The sequence below is a fragment of the Chelon labrosus genome, assembly GCF_963514085.1.
Source record: "Chelon labrosus genome assembly, chromosome: 4".
Taxonomy (NCBI): Eukaryota; Metazoa; Chordata; class Actinopteri; order Mugiliformes; family Mugilidae; genus Chelon; species Chelon labrosus.
Genome location: NC_140340.1, coordinates 8,416,439 through 8,437,618, shown reverse-complemented (window position 1 = coordinate 8,437,618; position 21,180 = coordinate 8,416,439). Strand labels below are relative to the sequence as shown.

General features: G+C 41.9%; 1 protein-coding gene across 1 annotated transcript; it reads left to right on the top strand.

Annotated features, from left to right (window-relative positions):
• The first annotated feature begins 2,000 nt into the window (after positions 1 to 2,000).
• Positions 2,001 to 10,227, top strand: gata2b (GATA binding protein 2b). The gene is made up of 6 exons (XM_084543272.1): positions 2,001 to 2,129; positions 2,380 to 2,804; positions 3,334 to 3,927; positions 5,666 to 5,811; positions 8,260 to 8,385; positions 9,221 to 10,227. Exons 2-6 carry the CDS (start codon positions 2,579 to 2,581, stop codon positions 9,503 to 9,505), a joined length of 1,377 nt encoding a protein of 458 aa, XP_084399398.1. The 5' UTR covers positions 2,001 to 2,129; positions 2,380 to 2,578; the 3' UTR covers positions 9,506 to 10,227.
• Positions 10,228 to 21,180: the final 10,953 nt, after the last annotated feature.

Here is a 21,180-nt window from a genome sequence, read left to right as displayed (position 1 = left end):
TTGTCTTTATAAATGTTATTTGTACTGCAATCTGAAATTATAAAAAAACATATAAAAACATAGATTTATCATCTAAAGTTATTGCTCTCCTCATGGGAATTAGGTAGATCAGTTATTATTATTATTATTAGATAGATTATTATTAGATAGATTATTATTAGATAGATAGATAGATAGATAGATAGATAGATAGATAGATAGATAGATAGATAGATATTAAATCTTAAATCTTAGCTTCATGAAGTTTATAATATCCATGCTGTGTTTTTATTTTCAGAGGTTGTGGTTTGTAGCACTATTGAATTGCATTGTGTGCAATATGATCTCCAAAATGATCATACAGTTGAATTAACATCTTTTCTTTACACTGTTTGTACATTAACTGAGCATAACAACAGTCGTGAAGGATGATTTGGAGCAGGGCTGCTACGTAGTGCATTAGTTTTCACTATGCACCTAATGTTTTGGCAAGTGAGTGCAGATAGTTTTTGGGGTAAGGGCAATTCTGAGTCAGTTTATTTCCTCCTGTAGCCGCCGCTGCAACCTGCAGAGCACATAAGAATTAAAGGATGATGTAATGTTTCGTGCGTCTTTGCATTTCACAGCAAACCAGTCAAAACTTCCCTGGGCCTATGGATTTCAACACCAAACTACATTCTAATTTTCTAATATTTAAAAGGTATTTGTTTAGCTTGTTGATTAGATCAATGCGGGTGGGTGTGCATCTGCAAAACAAAATAACTTCCTGTCTAAGTGTCTAATCTAATCTAATCTAATCTAATCTAATCAAATCTGGATTTCGCCCAAAGTTTGTCATCCACTGCTTGTTGGCGCGTTCTTCGAAATCACAGCAGGGTCAGGAGGATGTACTTGATGTATTATTAATGCTGCCACAGTGTAAATATCAGTTGCAGTGTCCTTCCTCGAGTTCATCCGCTGGGACCGCAGCCGACCCAGGGCAACCCCGGTCTCTCTCTCTCTCTCTCTCTCTCTCTCTCTCTCTCTTTCTCTCTCTCTCTCTCTCACTCACTCTCTGTCCGTTGGGAAAAAAAAAAAAAAGTTCATGTCCTGCTGAATCTGTTTTTTCTTCACTAAGATGCACTGACGTCAGGAGACGGCGTCAAGCAGGCGGCAGTGCCGGCCGGTCGGGGCTGCACGCGCTCCCTCTCCAATTATTGTCTGTCAATCATGCGCGATGAGAGAGAGAGAGAGAGAGAGAGAGGGAGAGAGACAGAAAGGGACTGAACTTTCAGCTATTAGACCAACAACAGACAAATAATCTGATAATAAAATAAAGCACTACTAAATACTAAAACCACGTGCAGGGCCACAAACGTATCAGCTCATCGTTGCCTGATTAATAATCTGATCAATCACAATACGCCACCGGTATATGTTCTATAAATTAACATTCCTGGGGACCCTGCTCCATTATTTCTACCATTAAGGCTCATTTATATGACAGATCAAAGTTTCTTTAACTCGAGCTTCATAAGCAGAGAGTTCTGTGTCAATAAATCTTGTAGTCTGTGGGATAAACACAAGCAGAGATCCACATCTGCCACTGCTATGTATGCGAAACCCTACTTTTGTTTATTTTTTATTAACCCTTAGATTTAAAAGAAATTATCTATTATTGTTAAGCACTTGTCTAGGGTTGTAATTAAAAGTATAATGGACAATATAGGCTCAGCACAAATTGGATGTAGCCCCTGGAAAATAAAAATACACATTTTGTTAACTGGTGACTAAATATTACATTTCTAAGTAAAATGTTCCAAAGGCCCGGCCACAAGCAGCCAGACAGAGTATGAAAATGATAGAAATATCTCAGTAATTTTTTTTATTTTTTTCTGGTCGGGGGGTAGAGCCTCTGAGGTTTTGGAGAGGGATCGTTCAATTGGCTGAGTCAAAGCTTTATTGGAGACTCCGCCTATGAGCTTAACAAGGCTGGCCCCGCGCTGTCAGACACAGTTATACGTGTTGCTTTAAGTCCCAGTAGACAGAGTTTACTGTGACAAACACCAACCGAAAACTGGAGAGGAATCCGCAGCTCCGAGGAGGGACAGAGAGGGGTTTTCCAAAGACTGGTGAGCTGATCGGACGCAGTGGATAAAACCTTGGCAGAGGTACGCCTTGTTGTTGTCATGTTGAGTAATGCACTGAGAGTTATTATGTATAAATATATAAAAAGCCTCACCGGGCTCTGGATGAGTAGTAGCAAGAGTGATGTGATAAATGTGTTGGCTGGGGATTCTTATTTATTTCGTTTGGTTGCATTACATGAGAAACGCGCGTTTAGAGGACCTGTGCTTACAACTCAGGCTGCACAACGGCTCTGCTTTTAAAATATTAACATCTGATGTTTGCTTGTTGCAGGTTTCCAGTGTCAGACTCGACTCGATGTCCATGAGAGGGATTTAACTCGGAGGAACAAAAAGCAAAACACCAGCCCCGTGCTGTGTATGGGCACAGCGAATCTCTCCGAAGGACAGATCATTTCGACTAACCTGCGTCCTCTCCCTGGATATTCTTTGACTTTATAAAAAAAAAAAACGCGCTACGCAGAGCCGCGAAGATGGATGTGGCTGCTGATCAGCCCCGCTGGATGCACCACCACGCCGTGCTGAACGGACAACACCCAGACTCTCACCATCCCGGCCTGGGGCACAACTACATGGAGCCCACGGCGCAGCTCCTGCCTCCGGATGAGGTGGATGTTTTCTTTAATCACCTGGACTCACAGGGAAACCCGTACTACCACAACTCTGCCAGGGCCAGAGTGTCCTACAGCCAAGCGCACGGTAAGAGGGAGCAAACACAAGGGTGCACCTTTAAACAAAATAAATGATCAGCCTCAGAGATATGAGTTGTAAAGAATTAAACCGTAAGTTGTTTTCAGAGCAGTTAAACGTCACACGTGTATTTGATATTTCTCTGCAGATCGAAACGTCAAATTGTTGATTAAAGTGTGAATCATTTTCCTTTTATGTAGCCTATAAAGGCATTGCTGACCTCTGGGTCTGTTTATGTGGCTGTCACAGTTTTATATTGTCCTATTTTTTTGTGCGTTTGTCTTGAGACTCCAATATAAAAACCTATTCTGAGATTAGAATGGATAACGTACCAGTGCGTTTTTACGCATCAGGCTCTGGAAATACTTCATTCATTCCACTGGTCGTTACTTCTGTAATATTATGTCATTATATTCAAATAAATCAGACCAGAGAATCAACAAGTCTCAGTGACTTCTGCATCCAGACACGCATGCAAAAGAAAATAACACGGATTCTGAATCAGCAATCATAATAAAAGTCTGCTGTTGTTTCACAGCTCGTCTGACGGGCACTCAGGTGTGCCGGCCTCATCTCATCCACAGCCCGGGGATTTCATGGCTGGACGGTGGGAAAGCAGCCCTGTCCGCTCACCACCACAACGCCTGGGCCGTGAGCCCCTTCAGCAAGCCCAGCCTGCACCACCCCGGCTCCGCGTCCCCCGGCGCCCTCTCTGCCGTTTACCCGTGCAGCAGCAACTCAAACGCGGTCTCCGCATCCTCGCTAACGCCGCCGTCCCACTCCAGCTCTCACCTATACACTTTCCCTCCCACGCCACCAAAAGACGTGTCCCCGGACCCAGGGGCCGCGTCTCCGTCGTCCTCCGCCACCAGAATGGACGAGAAGGAATCTATCAAATACCAGGTGTCGTTACCGGAGGGCATGAAGATGGAGGGATCCAGTCCGCTGAGAAGCAGCCTGGCGTCAATGAGCGCACAGACCTCCTCCACCCATCATCCCATACCGACGTATGCCCCCTACTCTCTCCCAGCGGCCCACGAGTACGGCGGCGGCCTGTTCCACCCAGGCAGCCTGCTGGGATCACCATCCAGCTACTCTCACAAGAACAAAGGCAAGACACGGTCGTGCACCGGTGAGTCCACTGGTAAATACACGAGTCCTAAATAATAATAATAAAACAAAAACTCAGTCTGTGATTTATATAACGATCTTATCACATGCCTGCTGTTTTGATCTAAATTAAAGTGAACCAAACCTAAAGGTAGTAACTCTTGAGCAATAACAAAGTAACCTAATATATATATTTTTAAAATGTCCCGTGCCACTCTGCTCTAGGGGATATTTGTGCATTTGTGGTGCAAAGATTTTCTTTTTATCCTAGTGCAGCTTTGCATCGTTTTATAAAGTTTTTTTTTTTTTTTTTTTTTTTTTAAAACGCCCTTTTTAAAATTCATATACTTGGCCTACTACGTTAATATTCCTATAAGATGATCATTTCAGTCTTTCCTTAATTATGGACAATCAAACTATCCCTTAAAATTGAATGAGGTTATGGTGTCATGTAAACATTATCACATAACCTTTAATGGTTAAATAACTAATGGAATTGTCAAATAAAATTTAAAAAATAAAAATAAAATTGAATTCTTTTGAAAATAACATTTACCAATAAAACAAAACTTAAACGAGAAACCGTTTTTTTTTTGACAGCCCAACAATAACACTCTTGTTATTTCACTATAATTGAATTCATAACCGCCTTATAAATCCCGGTTAATATTTTCAGAACGGAACGATCACATGTTATGTCATTTATTTCTTTTGAGTCATTCATGTAAATTTCATTAAACGGAGCCGGCTCGCTGCAATGTGCAGGCTGTGATTTGTGCATCATTAATCTTGAACAACGATAACAGCGCAGCCAGCAATAATAGCAATATTTCCACCCACCCAGTAAATGACATTAGCCCGCAGTGGACAGATCTGCAGCACAGAGACACTTTGATAATCCGCCTTTGTTATCCGTGACTTTGTAATTACGCATGATCTGGCTGCGGCTGAACGGGTGAACTGGATCCAGCCCAGAGGTGTGAAAGGAAGATCCGCATGGCGCACGGAGCCAAAACCTCAGTATTTAGGCTAGGAGTCGCTTCTCTGTTACATAAGACATGAATACATTGTCCTGATTGTTATTTGATTACACACCAGGAGACTCCCAGCTTCAAGACGGATTGTGTTTGTGCCGCTTATTAGGGGAGATACAGTGCAGGGTAACCTAAACTCACTTTTTCCATTATCAAACAGGACATCTAAACAGGCAGTAAAATCTTTTTCTATAATTCAGTGTAATTATACTTTATATTGCATGGATTGAAATTAAAGACTAGGATTATTATTATAATGCTGACCTAAATTATCTTCTGGTGGTGGCTGAAGGGTCAAAGGCCTTCAGCTTGGATCCGCTCACTTACAGTATTTCATGAGGGGAACAAATAATTCTGCTGAGCTGCATTAAAAGAACAATAAAAGGTATTAGTGTTGAATTTATGTTTTAAAAACTGAGGCTGAAACTCAACTCAGTTCCCTAAAATAGCTTTCTCCAAATTCAGGCTGAATTTGCTACCACAAACCGTAAAAATAATAAAATAACTGAATAAATAAATAATTTATTTATTCACACTGCATGCCTCCTTTACCACTTTAATAAAGTGTTACTGGGTGTAAATTTTTAAAATGCAATCTTTAACTGGAGATGTTGTTTGTGGGACTCAACAAATACTGATGACTATGCACAAAAATCACATGTGCACGCAAAATTAAAATAACCCATGAATGTTCTTGTTCTAATTTCAATGCGTTTTGTCCTTCAGAGGGCCGCGAGTGTGTAAACTGTGGAGCCACCTCTACACCTCTGTGGAGACGTGACAGCACCGGACACTACCTGTGCAATGCCTGCGGGCTGTACCACAAGATGAACGGCCAGAACAGACCACTCATCAAACCCAAGCGCAGGCTGGTGAGTCCCATCCACTGTTACTCCTGCATGGCGGTGAACAGCTGTGTGTGTGTGTGTGTGTGTGTGTGTGTGCGCGCGATGAAGGGTAGTAAATAAAAGGAGTGTAAGGTGAAGGGTGAGGGGGAGGAGGCACAATTCCAGGAAAGTTATATTTTCCCAATCAGTTTCCAGGAATTGTGTTTCTCACTCACCTCTTGCCCCTTCAGCTCGAGCGGTTAGCAGATTTGGACTATCTGTGTTGTTTCTGTTATCATTATTATAGCTACTTCTGATACTGTCACTGATAGCAAGGCCCCGGCGTTTCATCCACTCAAAACAACACAAAGCCTGGCTGAGTCTTCCACGGGCCACGGTGCTGCTGTCCGTCACCTCTATATCTTTTAAATCTTTAGGCTAAGGACGTTTAACTCCGGATTTGTTTTTATTTTGACATGTGGGGAGCAACTGTCTGTGAAAACTGTCTCCAATTGCGGTGATTTTTTTTAGTTTTTCAAATAAACTGTAAGATTAACTGTTCCAGTGGTTTGAGAAGTTGAATAATAAAAAAAAGGCATTGTGTGAAAAACGCAGGGCTGAAAACAGGGCTGTTTTTCTTAGCTCATGAAAGGCTGACATTTTGGAGACACACATGGTTTTTAAACTGGAACATCAAAGCAACAGACAAAACACACATTTCCCATCATGAACTGGTTCAAACACCAGCACTGTTGCTGGGAAGTAGGTCAGCATTCAAACTCCATGGCACACCCATCCTACACTTTAAAATGTTTAAATGAGTGTTTAACACAAGGATGTGGACTGTTTTGGCTGAGGAGTGGAGTCAAATTTTACCTGAAACAAAGCAGACAAGGATGCCACTTTAAAAAATGCCACATGCATGATCTTTTCTTTGACAGCACCACACTTATGATGCAAAGTAAACAGACACCTTAAATGCATTCATGCACCCTGTGCAGCTGTGAGAGGAAGACAGCATTTGCAAAGTCAACACAGATTGCTCATTAAATCAATTACAGCCTAATTAACAGTTTTCGGACGCCACACTTTAACCTTGTGGAAAAGCTTTTAAATAGTTTTATTTTTGAAGGATCAATACGTCAGGGAGGCTTTGAGGAAAAAACAACAAATCACATCTCACAGCAGTGAAATCAGAATGACCAAATAAATATTTTAATTGCGCCAGTAAACGTGAGCATCCTCTCACGCACAAGGAAAAGGTCCAACGAGGATATAAAACGCTCATTTGCGCACAGACGCAGTGTTAGCGATTATTGTTACACGTTTATTCGCCTGATCCGATGCGAGTCTGTCCCATTAAACACTGAAATACGCACAGGAACTAAACTGTCTGCTTCTTACAAACTAGTTATACAATTTATTTCCAGCGCCTTCGGCTATAAATGCGTATACGGCCATATATCAGGCCTGGTTTCCGTGCAGCTCAGCCGGAGCTCGCACTGCTCCACAGCGTCTTGCGCTCACTGGCAGCAGCCTTCCATGTGTTTCCTATCCGGATATCTGACCGGTCCAGATAAAGCAAAGGGGGGCCAGCGCCTGCTTCCTCCTGCGGCCTCCATAACTACAGGCCCAGACCTCACTTTCTAGTGGTCAAGCTCCCCGTCCACTACACAGAGGAACAACAGTGCAGGGGATTTTAAAGTGGGAATGGCAAAGCTGCAGATATGGAAGTGTGAAGTATGCCAGAGGGCAGCATGGCATACTACTGTTTACTCCACTTTAACAATGAAAAATAAAAACAACATATAAATAAATGTTAGGAAAACGATTTAATTTAAGTGCACTGATGAATTAATGTGTGGATTGTCGTATTAATATCCTGTAACTCAGTTTAAAGCAAGAAATAATAAGGTGTAAAACATCCATTATAAATGACATGAGACTCAGACTATGTGGCTCCTCCTTTGGTCTTTTTAAACTAATTAAGGAGAGCAACTATATTGGTAATAACAAACCTGCTGTACCAGAATCCTGTCTCCATTGTGGCATCGTGGTTGTGAGTTTCTATTTGAAATCATTCAACTGAGGAGGCGATTAACAGGGACTGAATGTGCTTGTTATCAATTTGCATTTGTTGTGGCACAGAAAATTGATAAAGGAAAGCTGCAATTAGTGATTAATTGTCATTTCATTAGCAAAACATCAGAGATTTATTGGTGCCGCGATGCTAACTGAATGTCATGGGACTGACATTTGAAAATGTCACAGCGGACTCCTGTAACATGTGATGACCATTTTGCACAATTTGTGAATTGAAGATAAATCAATTACATAAAAATAATACATCATAAAAAATAATCTTCACTGGTGACATAACAGTTTAAATCAATAGAAGAGAAAGTTCAGTCAATTACATTTACTACTTTGAGTAATATTAAATCTGTCTCGTCTGCTCGCTCTAATCAATGCTTCATCTATATTCTTCCACAGTCTGCTGCCAGACGAGCCGGCACCTGTTGTGCTAACTGTCAGACGACCACCACCACGCTCTGGCGGCGCAATGCAAATGGAGACCCGGTGTGCAACGCCTGCGGCCTGTACTACAAACTGCACAACGTGAGTCTTTTCGCTGACGATCCCCCAGTTTGGGAAAAAGCATAGGCAGAAAGCGGGGAAGCTACGCTAACTGTCTAGTGACAAGAGAGGCAGAAAACAGAGAGGAGAGGGAGACAGAGAGAGGGGGCATGAGGGTTGTTTTACTCTCAGACACTGTTGCGCTCGTTGGTGTTTTCTTTCTTTGTGCTTTATTGTTTCCATGGTAGGCGTAATCCCCTTGAGGGTCACAATGGTGGGACTGTTGTTGAGTGGGACCGCCACAAGGCCGGTCTCCATATGAATAGCATTAAGGCTAGAGGCATCAAAATAAACTACACGGGTAGCAGGGAGGCATACCGTATTTATAAAACAAAATCAACAAAGAACAGATTTCACCGACACGTATAAAGCATTATATGATTTACTTCTCTGTGCCATTTGAGCGCCAGTATTGTCCAAACACATCAGAGAATTACACTTTGACATGTTCTTTCGTGATAATGATCATGTTCACTGTAGTTTATTATGCCACTGTAGAAGTTTCTGCTGCAGTTAATGTTCCCTAGAGAGCACTCCATAATTCATCCATGCCTAAAATAAGTCCAAACACATGCACTGTTTGCTACAAACTACTTTACCAAGCTATGTTAGGAAATTACTATACACTGTACATGTAGTCTGTTTTTAAGGGTTGACATTATGAGTAGGAATTAATGAGCTGGGAGCAGAGTGAGAGGAAAAGTATTAACGGACTATAGTTGGAGATTAGTTGAGAATAATGGAGACACATAATATGTAATTTCCGTCCATACGGCAACACAATCATTCACCTGCTCCGCTGTCCTCCTCTGCACAGGTGAACCGGCCTCTGACCATGAAAAAGGAGGGAATACAGACACGCAACCGCAAAATGTCCAACAAGTCCAAAAAGAACAAGCGGGTCAGCGACAGCTACGAGGAGTTCTCCAAAAGTCTGCACGACAAGAGCTCCCCCTTCAGCGCCGCCTCCCTGGCCGGCCACATGTCCATGGGACACTTGCCGCCCTTCAGCCACGCCGGACACATGCTCCCTACGCCCACCCCGATACACCCGTCGTTCGGCCACCCGCACCACTCCAACATGGTGACGGCGATGGGCTGAGAGGGACAGGAGAGGCGTCGGCATAGGGGATACGTCAAGAGCCTGAGACAGTTACATGAACGGGGATGAGGGTCTAACCAATGGACAGTGTGTACAGTGTTACGGACATGCAGTATGTGCGTCTAGATTGTCTCTTGATTGTTTATGCCAGTGGTAGGTGGGAGAGAAGATGTATTGTGAGGGGAAAGGACCTCTTACTCCTTATCTATAGGTACCTATTTTGATGGAGAAAGATTCTGATTCCTGTCAGCCAGGCACACACATCTAAACACACACACACATACAAAAAATGTCATTGCACCTCATAGGTTTCCCCCCACTGACAGCCTGAGAGACTGCGGTGTGGCTCAACACGTGCTAAAGAGGTTTATAGTTACTGTGAATATTGTAAATGTGTGGGACTGAAGGGACAGAGAAATCTCCTTCGCTACTTTAAATAAAAACAAAAAAAAATATGCTGGATTTTTTGCTCATGGACGATTTTAAAGGAGTTTTCACGAAAAGAAAGAAACAAGCTACCAAAAAAAGAAAAAAAAAAAAGGTTTAGGAATTCTAATTTGACACTGTTTATTATAATTATTGTTATTTTAATTAATATTGTTATTCAGATAATTTATTTTCACTGTCTTTGTTTTTTTTTTCTTTGACTATATTACCTGAATCATAATATGGATACTGTTATCCCAGTTATGAATATATTTTTAGCTGAAGCGCTTTGTCTGAGCTGGTCAACATTTATACTCTCAAGAAAGAAATAAAGAGATCAAGTTCACGAACTAGTCCGTCCGGTCTATTCAATCCCAAATATGCATTGTGTCTGATGTGAGAACACAGGGCCAAACGTTAAGGTAGAGAAACACAAGAGGAAAATTCACAATCAAAACTACAGTAATAATTATTTACTACTATATTTTTTCTGTGTCTCACATTAACAGATGACATTAACGTCTCCATCTTCAACTAATAATCTGTATTCATCTAACACTTCTGCCATCTTGTGTAAAGAGTAAAGGGCACATGCTTGCTCTGCGCTTCCTGTTAATAAAAGGCAGAAAATCTGGAGGCCATGCAGCTACACAAATAAAAAAAATATATACAAACATAGCAGCGTGGAGTGAGATAACTTATTTCCCACTTGATAGGATTCTACAAACCTATTTTTAAATTAAAAAAAATAGACTGCATAGCACAGATGAACATGCAGAGAATGATCACATGGCTCCACTCTGAGCATTTTAGCATCTTTTAGCTCCCTGTTTTGATTTGAAAGCCTGCAACGTTACACATAATGTGATAGTCGGGCAGAGCAGGAATCCGCTATCAATGAAAAAAACAAAAAATCAAAACACTGATAAACCCACAGCCACCTGCTTAGCACTAGATCAGAGACACAAAGTTAGTGAACAGAAGATAAACATAGCGGAGCATTTAGCAGAGACTGGTGGAGACCAAAAGCAAAGGTAAAAGAAAAGTGAATATTGACCTCTTCTGCGTCCACTTCATTTACCTTAATAATAAGCTAGTGCTGCATTTGCAGTTCCGGCTACTTTGAAGAAAATAATAAATAAATAAATCTAAAAGCATTCGTTGTCTAACCAGGACCTGTTGATGTGATTCTGTGACCTTTTCACTCATTGACCTCCACGATTGTGCAACAACTCTCTCTTTTTCAAGACGGCATTTACAGTAATCCTCAACGGTACAACATCAGCTTATTTTAGTCACTTCTGTAACCTCTGCTGACTCGAACCGCCTCTTTCTAAGAACACAGGTTGTTTCGCACGGCACTGGAGATTAGAGCTGTTGACAGAAACCGAGCAGGCTGAGCCATATGGTCGCACAGTTACTTAACCAGTTGCATCTGCTCATTGGATAATACCCTTATGAAATTGGCTTTTTCGTTATCAATCCGTCGTACGTGAGGCCAGCGCAACAGTGATATAAGACGTTTACAAATGATGTATAATCCGCAACGCTGCCGAGCATGTTTTAGGTTTTTTCTTATAGCGGTGATTAGATATTGGGTTTCAGCTCTGAGTTACAAAAACAATCCACAAACCTCAGATCAGCATACAATAATACAAAGGAGACCCTGTTCACTACACTTTAAACACTTAATAACACCAACAGTAATAATAATAATATTCTATTTACTGCACAGGGCTGTTTTGTTGTAAACCCAAAATAATTAAGAAGATCAGATCTGCTTTAGGGTCAAAGGGAGCAGTGCAAAACTGTGTTCCTAAAGTTTTAGTATCTGAAGCAATGGTACAGCATCTAAATGATTGTTTTAACTCATATAATAGGCATTATTTGGAGCTAAACTGCATGTGAACTATTGGAAATGTGTACCAGTATCAATGTAACGCTCGTCCTTGATGAAGTGTCTATGAGAGCAGGAGTTCCTTAGAAATCTAAAGGTTGTTGTTGCCCCGCGGGTGCTGCGCCTTGAGACATGCAGTTAAGGGTCAACATGAGTGCAGCCCGCAGCCTCCTCTCATGACTTCCCTGACCTTTCACCCTGGAAGCACTTACTGTGTCATTCTTCCAAGGCCTCCCACAGACTTAACTCACAGACCCTTTTAAAATGCCGCGTCCTCCCCGAAAAAGTGACAGAGCGAAAACTCGAGACGTTTCCCCGTAAAGAGGAGATAAAAAGCGGCCAGGTGGTGAGAGCCACTTTGCTGGGCGAAACTCTTGGAGGACCTCTGTGAAGGGAGGGTTTTTGTACGAGTGGGTGGGCATCCTAAATCAGCTCAAAAGTGAGATTTATAACTCCCACCTTTGTACGGCTACAACTCCTTAGACCGTGTGTTTTTCTTCCAAATTCAATTACTGGAATCAAAAACAAGGACAGAGGAGACTTCAGAGGAGTGAGTTAGTAGACAGATGGCGATAAAAGAGATGAAAGGGAAAAGGAGCAGAGTTTTATCCAGTGCAGAGAACTAATAATGATGAAGGGAGGGGGGCGTCTTTCAGGAGAGGAAGAAAACAACTCATCTACTTTATGTCTGCATTTTCCAAAACTGGTGTTAAAGCTGTGTTTGTTAAAGACCATCGTCTTCTGAACTGAAAGCCAAGCAAGCAGAAAATGAGTGCACACAAATTACAAAATTATATTTTAGCACCATTAATGATTTTCTGATTTATCCCAGATAGGGAAATCTAGTAAAGTTTATATCAAAGTTGCCAGAATTGCAGAGATCCCTTTGAAATTACTGGAAGGATTCTGATGGACAATCAAAGTCACATGTTGAAGTGTTTCTATCTGAGTGTTTCCTGTTGTCTCCTGTTGGCAGTAAAAAGTCCTGCTGAGTAGAAAAATGTGTCTAGTCTGACATAATCTGCAGTGTTTGAGTTGTGTCGGAGGTTTTTTGGAAGAAATGCCTGTTTTTCTGTCAAAGAAAGATTTTCAGATTAATGTGTTTTTCAAATATAAAAAGCATCTTTGTCATAGGTTATGATCATATGCAGTATAAATGGTAGAGGTGACCATAAATGATATATGTATACTGTATGTATGAGAGGCTCAGTCCTCTGTAACCAGGGTAACAACAACAACTGTCAGGGAGATCCAACTCTATCTTGAAAATATCCAATATGTTATAAACTAGCTTATAATTAACGTGTAAAATCAAGAGTGAGAAAATAACAAGCACAAGTTCATTGCTTTTTTGCAACGTTTGGATTTACTGTACGTACACACAATTAGATTATTATGCTGAAAGTTAATATTTGCAGCATACACGTGATATCCACTGCAAGAGGTTATGGGAGAATCATCGTTGTTATTATTAACGCTGAAGTCTGTTTTCACACGTCAGCGACCGCAACGAGACGGTTAACGCTCTGCTAACAGTTTGAACGCAGTCTGTTAAAATGCATGCAAGCAAAGCACTCGAAAATGTGGTCTGTCAGTACTGTTAATACTACAAACAGAAACCAGAAACAGTCTCCCCTGCCCACAGTTCTTGCATATTCATACACTGCCTGGCTAAAAACAAAAAAAATAAATAACCACCAGGATGTAACAAGGCAAATAGGTACGAGCCTCCTATTGGATAATTACTGCATGGGTGATTATCTTTCAGCTGGCAACAAGTTATTTAACCCCAACTGATGCAATGAGTAGCTTCTCATTTCTTAAACAACCATGTCTAAAGACACATCCTGTGGTCGTGGAAAAGATGTTAGTCTGTTTGAGAAGGATCAAATCATTGGCATGCATAAAGCAGAGAAAACATCTAAGGAGATTGAAGAAACTACTAAAACTGGGTTAAGAACTGTCCAACGCATTATTAAAAACTGGAAGGATACTGGGGAACCATCAGGGTAAGAAAAGAGGCAGATGAAGTGATGCACCCATCATGCCTAGTGTCTACTGTACAAGCCTGTGGGGGCAGTGCTATGATCTGGGGTTGCTGTAGTTGTTCAGGTCTAGGTTCAGCAACATTATGTGTCCAAAGAATGAGGTCAGCTGACTACCTGAATATACTGAATGACCAGGTTATTCCATCAATGGAGTTTTTCTTCCCTGATGTTCACGGGCATATTCCAAGATGACAATGTCAGGAATCATGGGGCTCAGATTGTGAAAGAGTGGTTCAGGGAGCATGAGACATAATTTTCACACATGGATTGGCCACCACAGAGTCCAGACCTTAACCCCATTGAGAATCTTTGGGATGTGCTGGAGAAGGCTTTGTGCAGTGGTCAGACTCTCCCATCATCAATATAAGATCTTGGTGAAAAACGAATGCAACACTGGATGGAAATAAATCTGGCGACATTGGAGAAGCTTGTCGAAACAGGCAAATGCATGCTATAATTAAAGCTTTTTTTTTTGGCCAGGCAGTGTATTATAGAGAGTTGCATTTCACATGGGTCAAGGACTGTTACATCACTAAAATGACTCTGTGGTCATGAATACTAAAACAATTCCACCAAAGCATCTTTGACAACACAAGGACGTGAGAAAGGTTTTGACCCTGCTGGGATGTAAAGAAGAGTGAAACACACAAAAACAGTAATAGAGTAGAGAAAGAGAGGGCTAAAGCTATTCATCTTCAGATTCCCAGGGGTGAAATGACAAAACTATCTTGTCCACAGAGACTCAGTGACATACTCTCAGAGTGAGCTGATGTGGTTATTGACATGTGTCACAGCTTCCACCAAGGTAGCCACACCGTTACAACACTGGTAGGAGACAACATAATGACGGCACCTTAATAGTAGAAACTATAATCCACGGTCTAGACAAGCACAAAACTATAAAGCTTCAATCCCAGCGTAACTAAGTAAACAGAAACTTAAATAAAACTGTAAATTATGGCAAAATCAGGCAGTGGAGTCCCCATCTAACCACGCTGGAACAACAATCTACATGCGCACGGCTCGACACACACTGTTCAGACTTCACACAATGTGACTGTAAGCTGGGCTCGGCAGAGAAGGTAGAACATGCTGACACCCGGTGCATTCTCTCTGAAAAGTGGGACACCCTCCAACCACCCGATCCACAACCAATGACAAGTCCCTTTCAAACTGCTTTTCTTCTCCTGTCTGAGGCAGACAAATTCATCCCTCTTGTCTCCAAACAATCACCTCTTTTCTTCTGCCTGATGCGCCAATGAAAGAAGGAGGGAGGTTCCAGGAGAGAGGGAGGGAGAAATACATCTGCCTGACAGTGCTACACTGTAGGCACTAAGCTAACGTCCTGTGTGTTAGGGCCCCTGGGACTGGGCGTCTGGGCCCCACTATCTTATAACAAAGTTGACAAAAAGCCCAGGGCTCAGCCCTCAGGAAATCTGAGAGGCGGGGTATCTAGGCCGGGAGGGCTGGAAAGAGGGAAGGAGGGACAAAACATCTCAGGTACGTTGCACCAATGCTGGCCTATATACTGTAAGTCTAAAGGCTGAGGATTGCTCAAAACTAACTAGTTCATGTAGATGTTGCAAAGCAAGCCTTTTTCAAATGACCAAACTAAAGGTTTTTCCAAGTTTGGGTCAAGTTTAGTTTCCATCCATATTTAGCAATTAAATTTAGCAATTAAACTACTGAACTGCTAGCCATGGAGAATTTTTTCCCCATTAGTGTGTCATTGCAAAAGAATCTACAACAATGGGTGTTTATCAATACCAAGAACTCAAACTTCGTACTTGGTGGTTGGGATTTGATAAAAAATACAGACTGGATGTAATACGGTCATTCTGTGATTTGGAACTGAAACCAACATGATGATGCCCGTAAAATGCGTTCTGGTATACCTGGCTGTCCCAAGTCAACGCGTGTTACCTCCAGATGGATCCTCGATACAAGTGGCATCTCGGCATTTGGACCATAGTTGGTCAGATGCATGGGCAGCTTGTGATGACGTTTCACTCGTCCACAAGAACACATATTGAGAAACGCCCCAAAGATTAGAACCATCAGTCAAACCACAAAGTGACATAAGCAGTGCATAAAAAACTATGTAAATGGACTTCGTTTCATTTATTAATTTGATCATGCATACAAGTAAAGATACTGGTCCCTGTCTTGAAGAGGGCGTGTTTTGTAAATTGTCCGATGCAGCTCAGTCGAATCTGGAATTCGAAAAGTGTTTGGAGAGGAGTTTCACATTTGGCATTTATTTCAGAATATTCAGTTTTATGATTCAGAGGTAACTAACAAACGTGTATCACTGATAAAGATAAAGATGAAGATTGAAAAGAGAACTTGGACCAGTGCTGAAGTCTTTCTGGCATTAAGACTAATGAGCGCACCGTCTTTCAGATTCAGATTCGTATTTGTACCTGGGGGTGTAATGGAAGGCACATGCGTGGCACATGTGCAAGACATGTTTAAGGAACAAAATATAGAACAATACACAGTATATACAAAAAACTATGCCAACTTTCCAAGCTATCCATGGATGAGTAAAGTCTGGAAGACATTCAAGCAACAGAAAGGAACTTGTAGACACACACATTGACATCAAACACACTGTAGAAGTTGCTAGTCTCCTTCATTGTGTTTGTTTGAGCAAATTTAGGAGCGCACACACTACTACCTAAAGTTTTCTGCGCACCTCTCGTTAAAGGATTAAACGGTTTCATTTACTTGTTTTATCACATCATCTACCAGTCGAACACTCTCTCCTGTTCAAACCTTGTCACTATTACTCAATATTTACACACATTTAACTTTCGCTTTCACTCCAGTGTTACAAAAATGTCACGTGTCCAACTGGCAGCATCCACCTGATGCAGTTCTCCTTAACGTCAAACAACCGAGTTCCCTTTTGGTGTTTTGCACCTTGAACAAATAACTATGTCCTGTGAGGGCCTCGAGCAAAGGAGCGAGAGATGGTTAATCACTTCTAGGAGTTTATGCTGGAGGACAAGTGTTTCTGCTGCTAAATGTTGCCTCTTAGCTGACCTTCACGTGACCTGCACAGCATACAACAGTTTGGAGAAGAGGCCCCTTTGGCTGGGAACCACCGGAGAGAAACAAACGCATAATGGGAGACCAAGACGAAACTAGGAAAACGTACCACCGAGAGAGTTGTCGCGGCGCAAAACGACAATAAAGGAGACAGAAAGGGGAAGCCACGATGAAAGACAAGCAAGGGAAACTATGAGAAGGAGAACAGCAGAAAATGTTTGTTGATTTAAGTGATCAGGTTGTCCCGAGCGGAGCAGAGTGGAGCATTAGAGGCTCAGTATTAAATCCAGCCACAGCATACAGCTCATATGTTGCACCTCCAGCAAATTTCTACAGCACTCGCCTCCGTCAGGCAGATCTGATATCTCACAAATGACTGCGGTCAAAACTTACAACGAGCTAAATAGGCAAAACTGGAGATGCACGCAAAACACATGAAACTATGAGTTTTCAGAATTTGGCTGCCAAACGTGTCCTATAGCGAGACATGGACAATGATCTCTTTCTTGTTTCTCACATCCTCGTTTCTTCTCACTTCTCTCCCTCGCTTTATTTAATTTGAGTTGATTGCCTTTTTGACGAGTGCGCCTGTTATCATCCGCCACCATCAAGCTGCTTTTCATTTCCTCTCCTTTTTATTGCTTTTTTTTTCTTTTACAATTTGTGTTGTGTGCCTCTAACCCTTCTCCCACCATGCCGAGTGTCACATCTACTGAGCTTATTCTTTAGCCTGTATACAGTATTAAACATTTTTTTTAACATAGATTATTGTCAAAAATGCACACATGATCTCACATTGCTTCAAAAGAACACCAAGGTTGTCTGTGAAGAGGAGACGCACTCACTTTCACACACTTAGGTGGGGCGAAGGATGGAAATCGGGCCAAGAGAAACTGGAGACATGGACGTGAGCGCCGAGAAAAGAAAAAAAAGAAAAGAGGCAATGAAAAAGAGAGTGGGAGACATGGATCCGTCTCACCTGTAGCCTCTGCTGTTGCGGCTCTGGTGCTGTCTACTGCATAGACCCACGGCCCCCCACAACTCTGCATAACCATTTGCCACTCAGCTTCCACCGGCTTCTTCACATCTTTAATTTCACCACTATTGTTGCCGCGGCCACGACACCCTGTTGCATTGTCTTTTATACAACCCCGACATAATGAGGCTGTTTTGTCACCTGCATAGGAGCCATTTTGTATGGACAGAAATCACTGCAGGCATTTGCAGCTGCAACGACTCAATGAGCCGGTAGACAATGCGTGTTTCCTAAACAGTTTAACCCCATTAGCTAGTCACTTGCTCATATGCAGGCCTGCACACCCCCACCCACACAAACGCACTTACAAGCACTTACACGTTTGTGATCCAAGACTGAGACGCTGTGTGGATAAAGGAATGGATTAGGGTCTGGAAAAAGTCTCACACAACAAGCAAAAACTATGGAGTTATATTTTGTATGTGTGTTAACAGACCGTCAGCACAGTTAAATATTTTTTGCAGTTACTGTATATTTTGTATGGGTATCATTATCATATAAAAAAATATGGAATTTGATTGTCTTTTTAGTAAATAAATGAGGCTGGTATCAACAAATTACAAATCAGCAGTCACATACTGCCCGACCAGTAATGTGTTCCAACAAGACCATTTGGGCAATTGATGACATTTGCTTGGTTGCTGAGGTAAAAAATAAATGGTGGATGTAACTATGGTTAGGTTTTACGAACATATTTTGGCATGTTAAGTCTTAAGTTTACTTGGCTTTTAGTCTAATTCAAGAGGTTAGCCACCCTATAAAACAAGGCTGCCTCAAAGTTAATAGCAATGTTTCCTTGAAAACAACCAGCGACAATTCTGATCATGATCATGAGTCCAAATACAGTCCATTTGGATTCAATAATCGGCAGTGTTTTCAAAGATACAGAGACAAAAAGTACCTCAGCAAACAACTGGATAGTCCTACAACCAATCAGAGCCAATTTGTTGTAAACAAATTCAACTCACAGGACTCAGATGGTGAGGATGACAATGCCGCTGTTACTCTTCTGTTAATCACAGCATAACGACAACCCAAACGATTTGACTTGCCCAGCAGATCTTTGCTAGAAGTAAAGTAAAGTGCTTTATTTTGTCATTATACAACGTACAATGAAATTGCATGGTCGGATGGAGGGTTAATCACCACAGGGTTACGAGGGTTAGTGATAGAAAAATATTGGGTTTAGTTACTAGATTTAGTAAACAGGTTATATTCATGCATAATTATGTGCCTTGTTTTGGAGAAAACCTGTTAGTTCAAGGAGAGTGCAGGAGGCCTAAGGCCTTGGTGCCATCTCAAGGAAGATACTCCCTCTTTCCGAAGAATAGATAACATGTTTGTTGCTAGGCAGTATGATGGCCACGTGTACTGAAGATAATCTAGCATTGTGTATAAATACTGTTTCATTCTTCTGTTCTGGGAGCTCCTCTCCCAGAACCTTGTGTTGTGTGAGATTCAGTGCACTGCTTGAATAAAGAAACGCTGACTTCGAGATCCTCATTTCAAGATTGGTGATTCCTTTTTTCACCCCACAGTTAGTCATTCATTCATTCATTCATTCATTCATTCATTCATCTTCTATACCCGCTTATTCCTGTTAAGGGTCGCAGGGGTCTGCTGGAGCCTATCCCAGCTGTCATCAGGCGAGAGAGGAAGGGGTACACCCTGGACAGGTCGCCCCCACAGTTAGTCCTGAGCCGTTAGTCCTGAGCCGCTGCGACCGTGCGCGCCGCCACTGTGAGCCAACCTGACCCGGCGCCTAGCACCCATGTTTTGATGATGGGAGGAAACCGGAGTGCCCGGAGAAAACCCACGCAAACACGGGGAGAACATGCAAACTCCACACAGAAAGGCCCTGAGAATCGAACCTTCTTGCTGCGAGGCACCAGCGCTACCCACTGTGCCATCGTGCTGCTCGTAGAACATAATCAGTTCCCAACGGAGAGATTCCAGAACAACTTTCCAAATAAATATTTGGTGCAGGAAATTTTGAAATAACAAAGGTATCTCTTTGAAGACTTTTTGGGACGATGCATTCACTTTGGTGGGACGGGCAACCTAAGTAACCCTGGAGTTAAGTAAGTACGATTTTTTTGCAAAACAAATTTTGAGAGAAGATTAATAAAATTACATCCTAGATTGTGTTGTGACTGTATTTTTTTTTTAAATATGACCAGAAGTCAGTTGGTGAGTGGTGGGCCTAGAGACAGTGCAGGACTTTCAGTGGATCCGTGAAATTTTTCCCAAATACTGCGAGCACTTAGAATATCTGCAAAAACCAGTAGTTACACAAAAGGACAGGTATAAAGCAAAAGTGAAAGATTTTATACATATACTCAGTTTTAATATTTATTAAGTCTCTCCTTTGTGTGGCTTTACATAAAGTGTCTCAAAGTGTATTTCTATTTAGAACGTAGTGGGATAAACATCACTCAAAAGACAAAGAGGGGCCACATTTTGAGGATATCAGCAACTGAAACATATAAATATCAGGAAGTTTCCCATTTCTTCCTCAATCTATTGGGCTCTCGGTGCAACTAAAACCTCTTCACATTCCTCCCCATTCAAGTCCTTCTTCGGGTTTGTTCTTCTGACCTGCTGATGAGCGAGTCAGATAGCATCCCAGCGGCCTCCCTTCACGCTGTGCCACCACACCACAAGTAGAGAAGGGTGGGGGTTAGGAGACTGGTTTTAGTACAATGTGTTTACTGTGCCATTGTGAGGGTCCTGGAGTCAGTGTGGGCCCAAGGCTAGCCACTTACATCACTCTGAGCTTGGAGGATTTGACCTTTACAATTATAGCTCCTCACACACACACACAAAATCCAATGTCAAACACCAATGTGAAGAAGAAATATTTCCAGTGCTTTGTATTGTATAACGTAAAAAACTAACGAAAACAGAAGCTTATGTGAGTTCCAGCAACACATCTATCATGTGAACCCATATTCATTCAGAGATTTTCACACAGTCAACCTGCCCGTACTCAAGTGCACAGGGTGTAAGAGAATCCATCTGTCTCCTCTAAACCGAAGCCTTTGTGAAATAAACATGATCAAACCGCTCACTTACACCTTCTTATTGTGCTTTTTATTGTCATTTAAGAAAATACTTCCTTCATGAACCACTGCCCTAGGCCATGTATGGGAACAATGCTGCTCAGATTGCTGTGACAACGCGGTGCAAGGAGCTCCGGCACAATCGCCGTGGA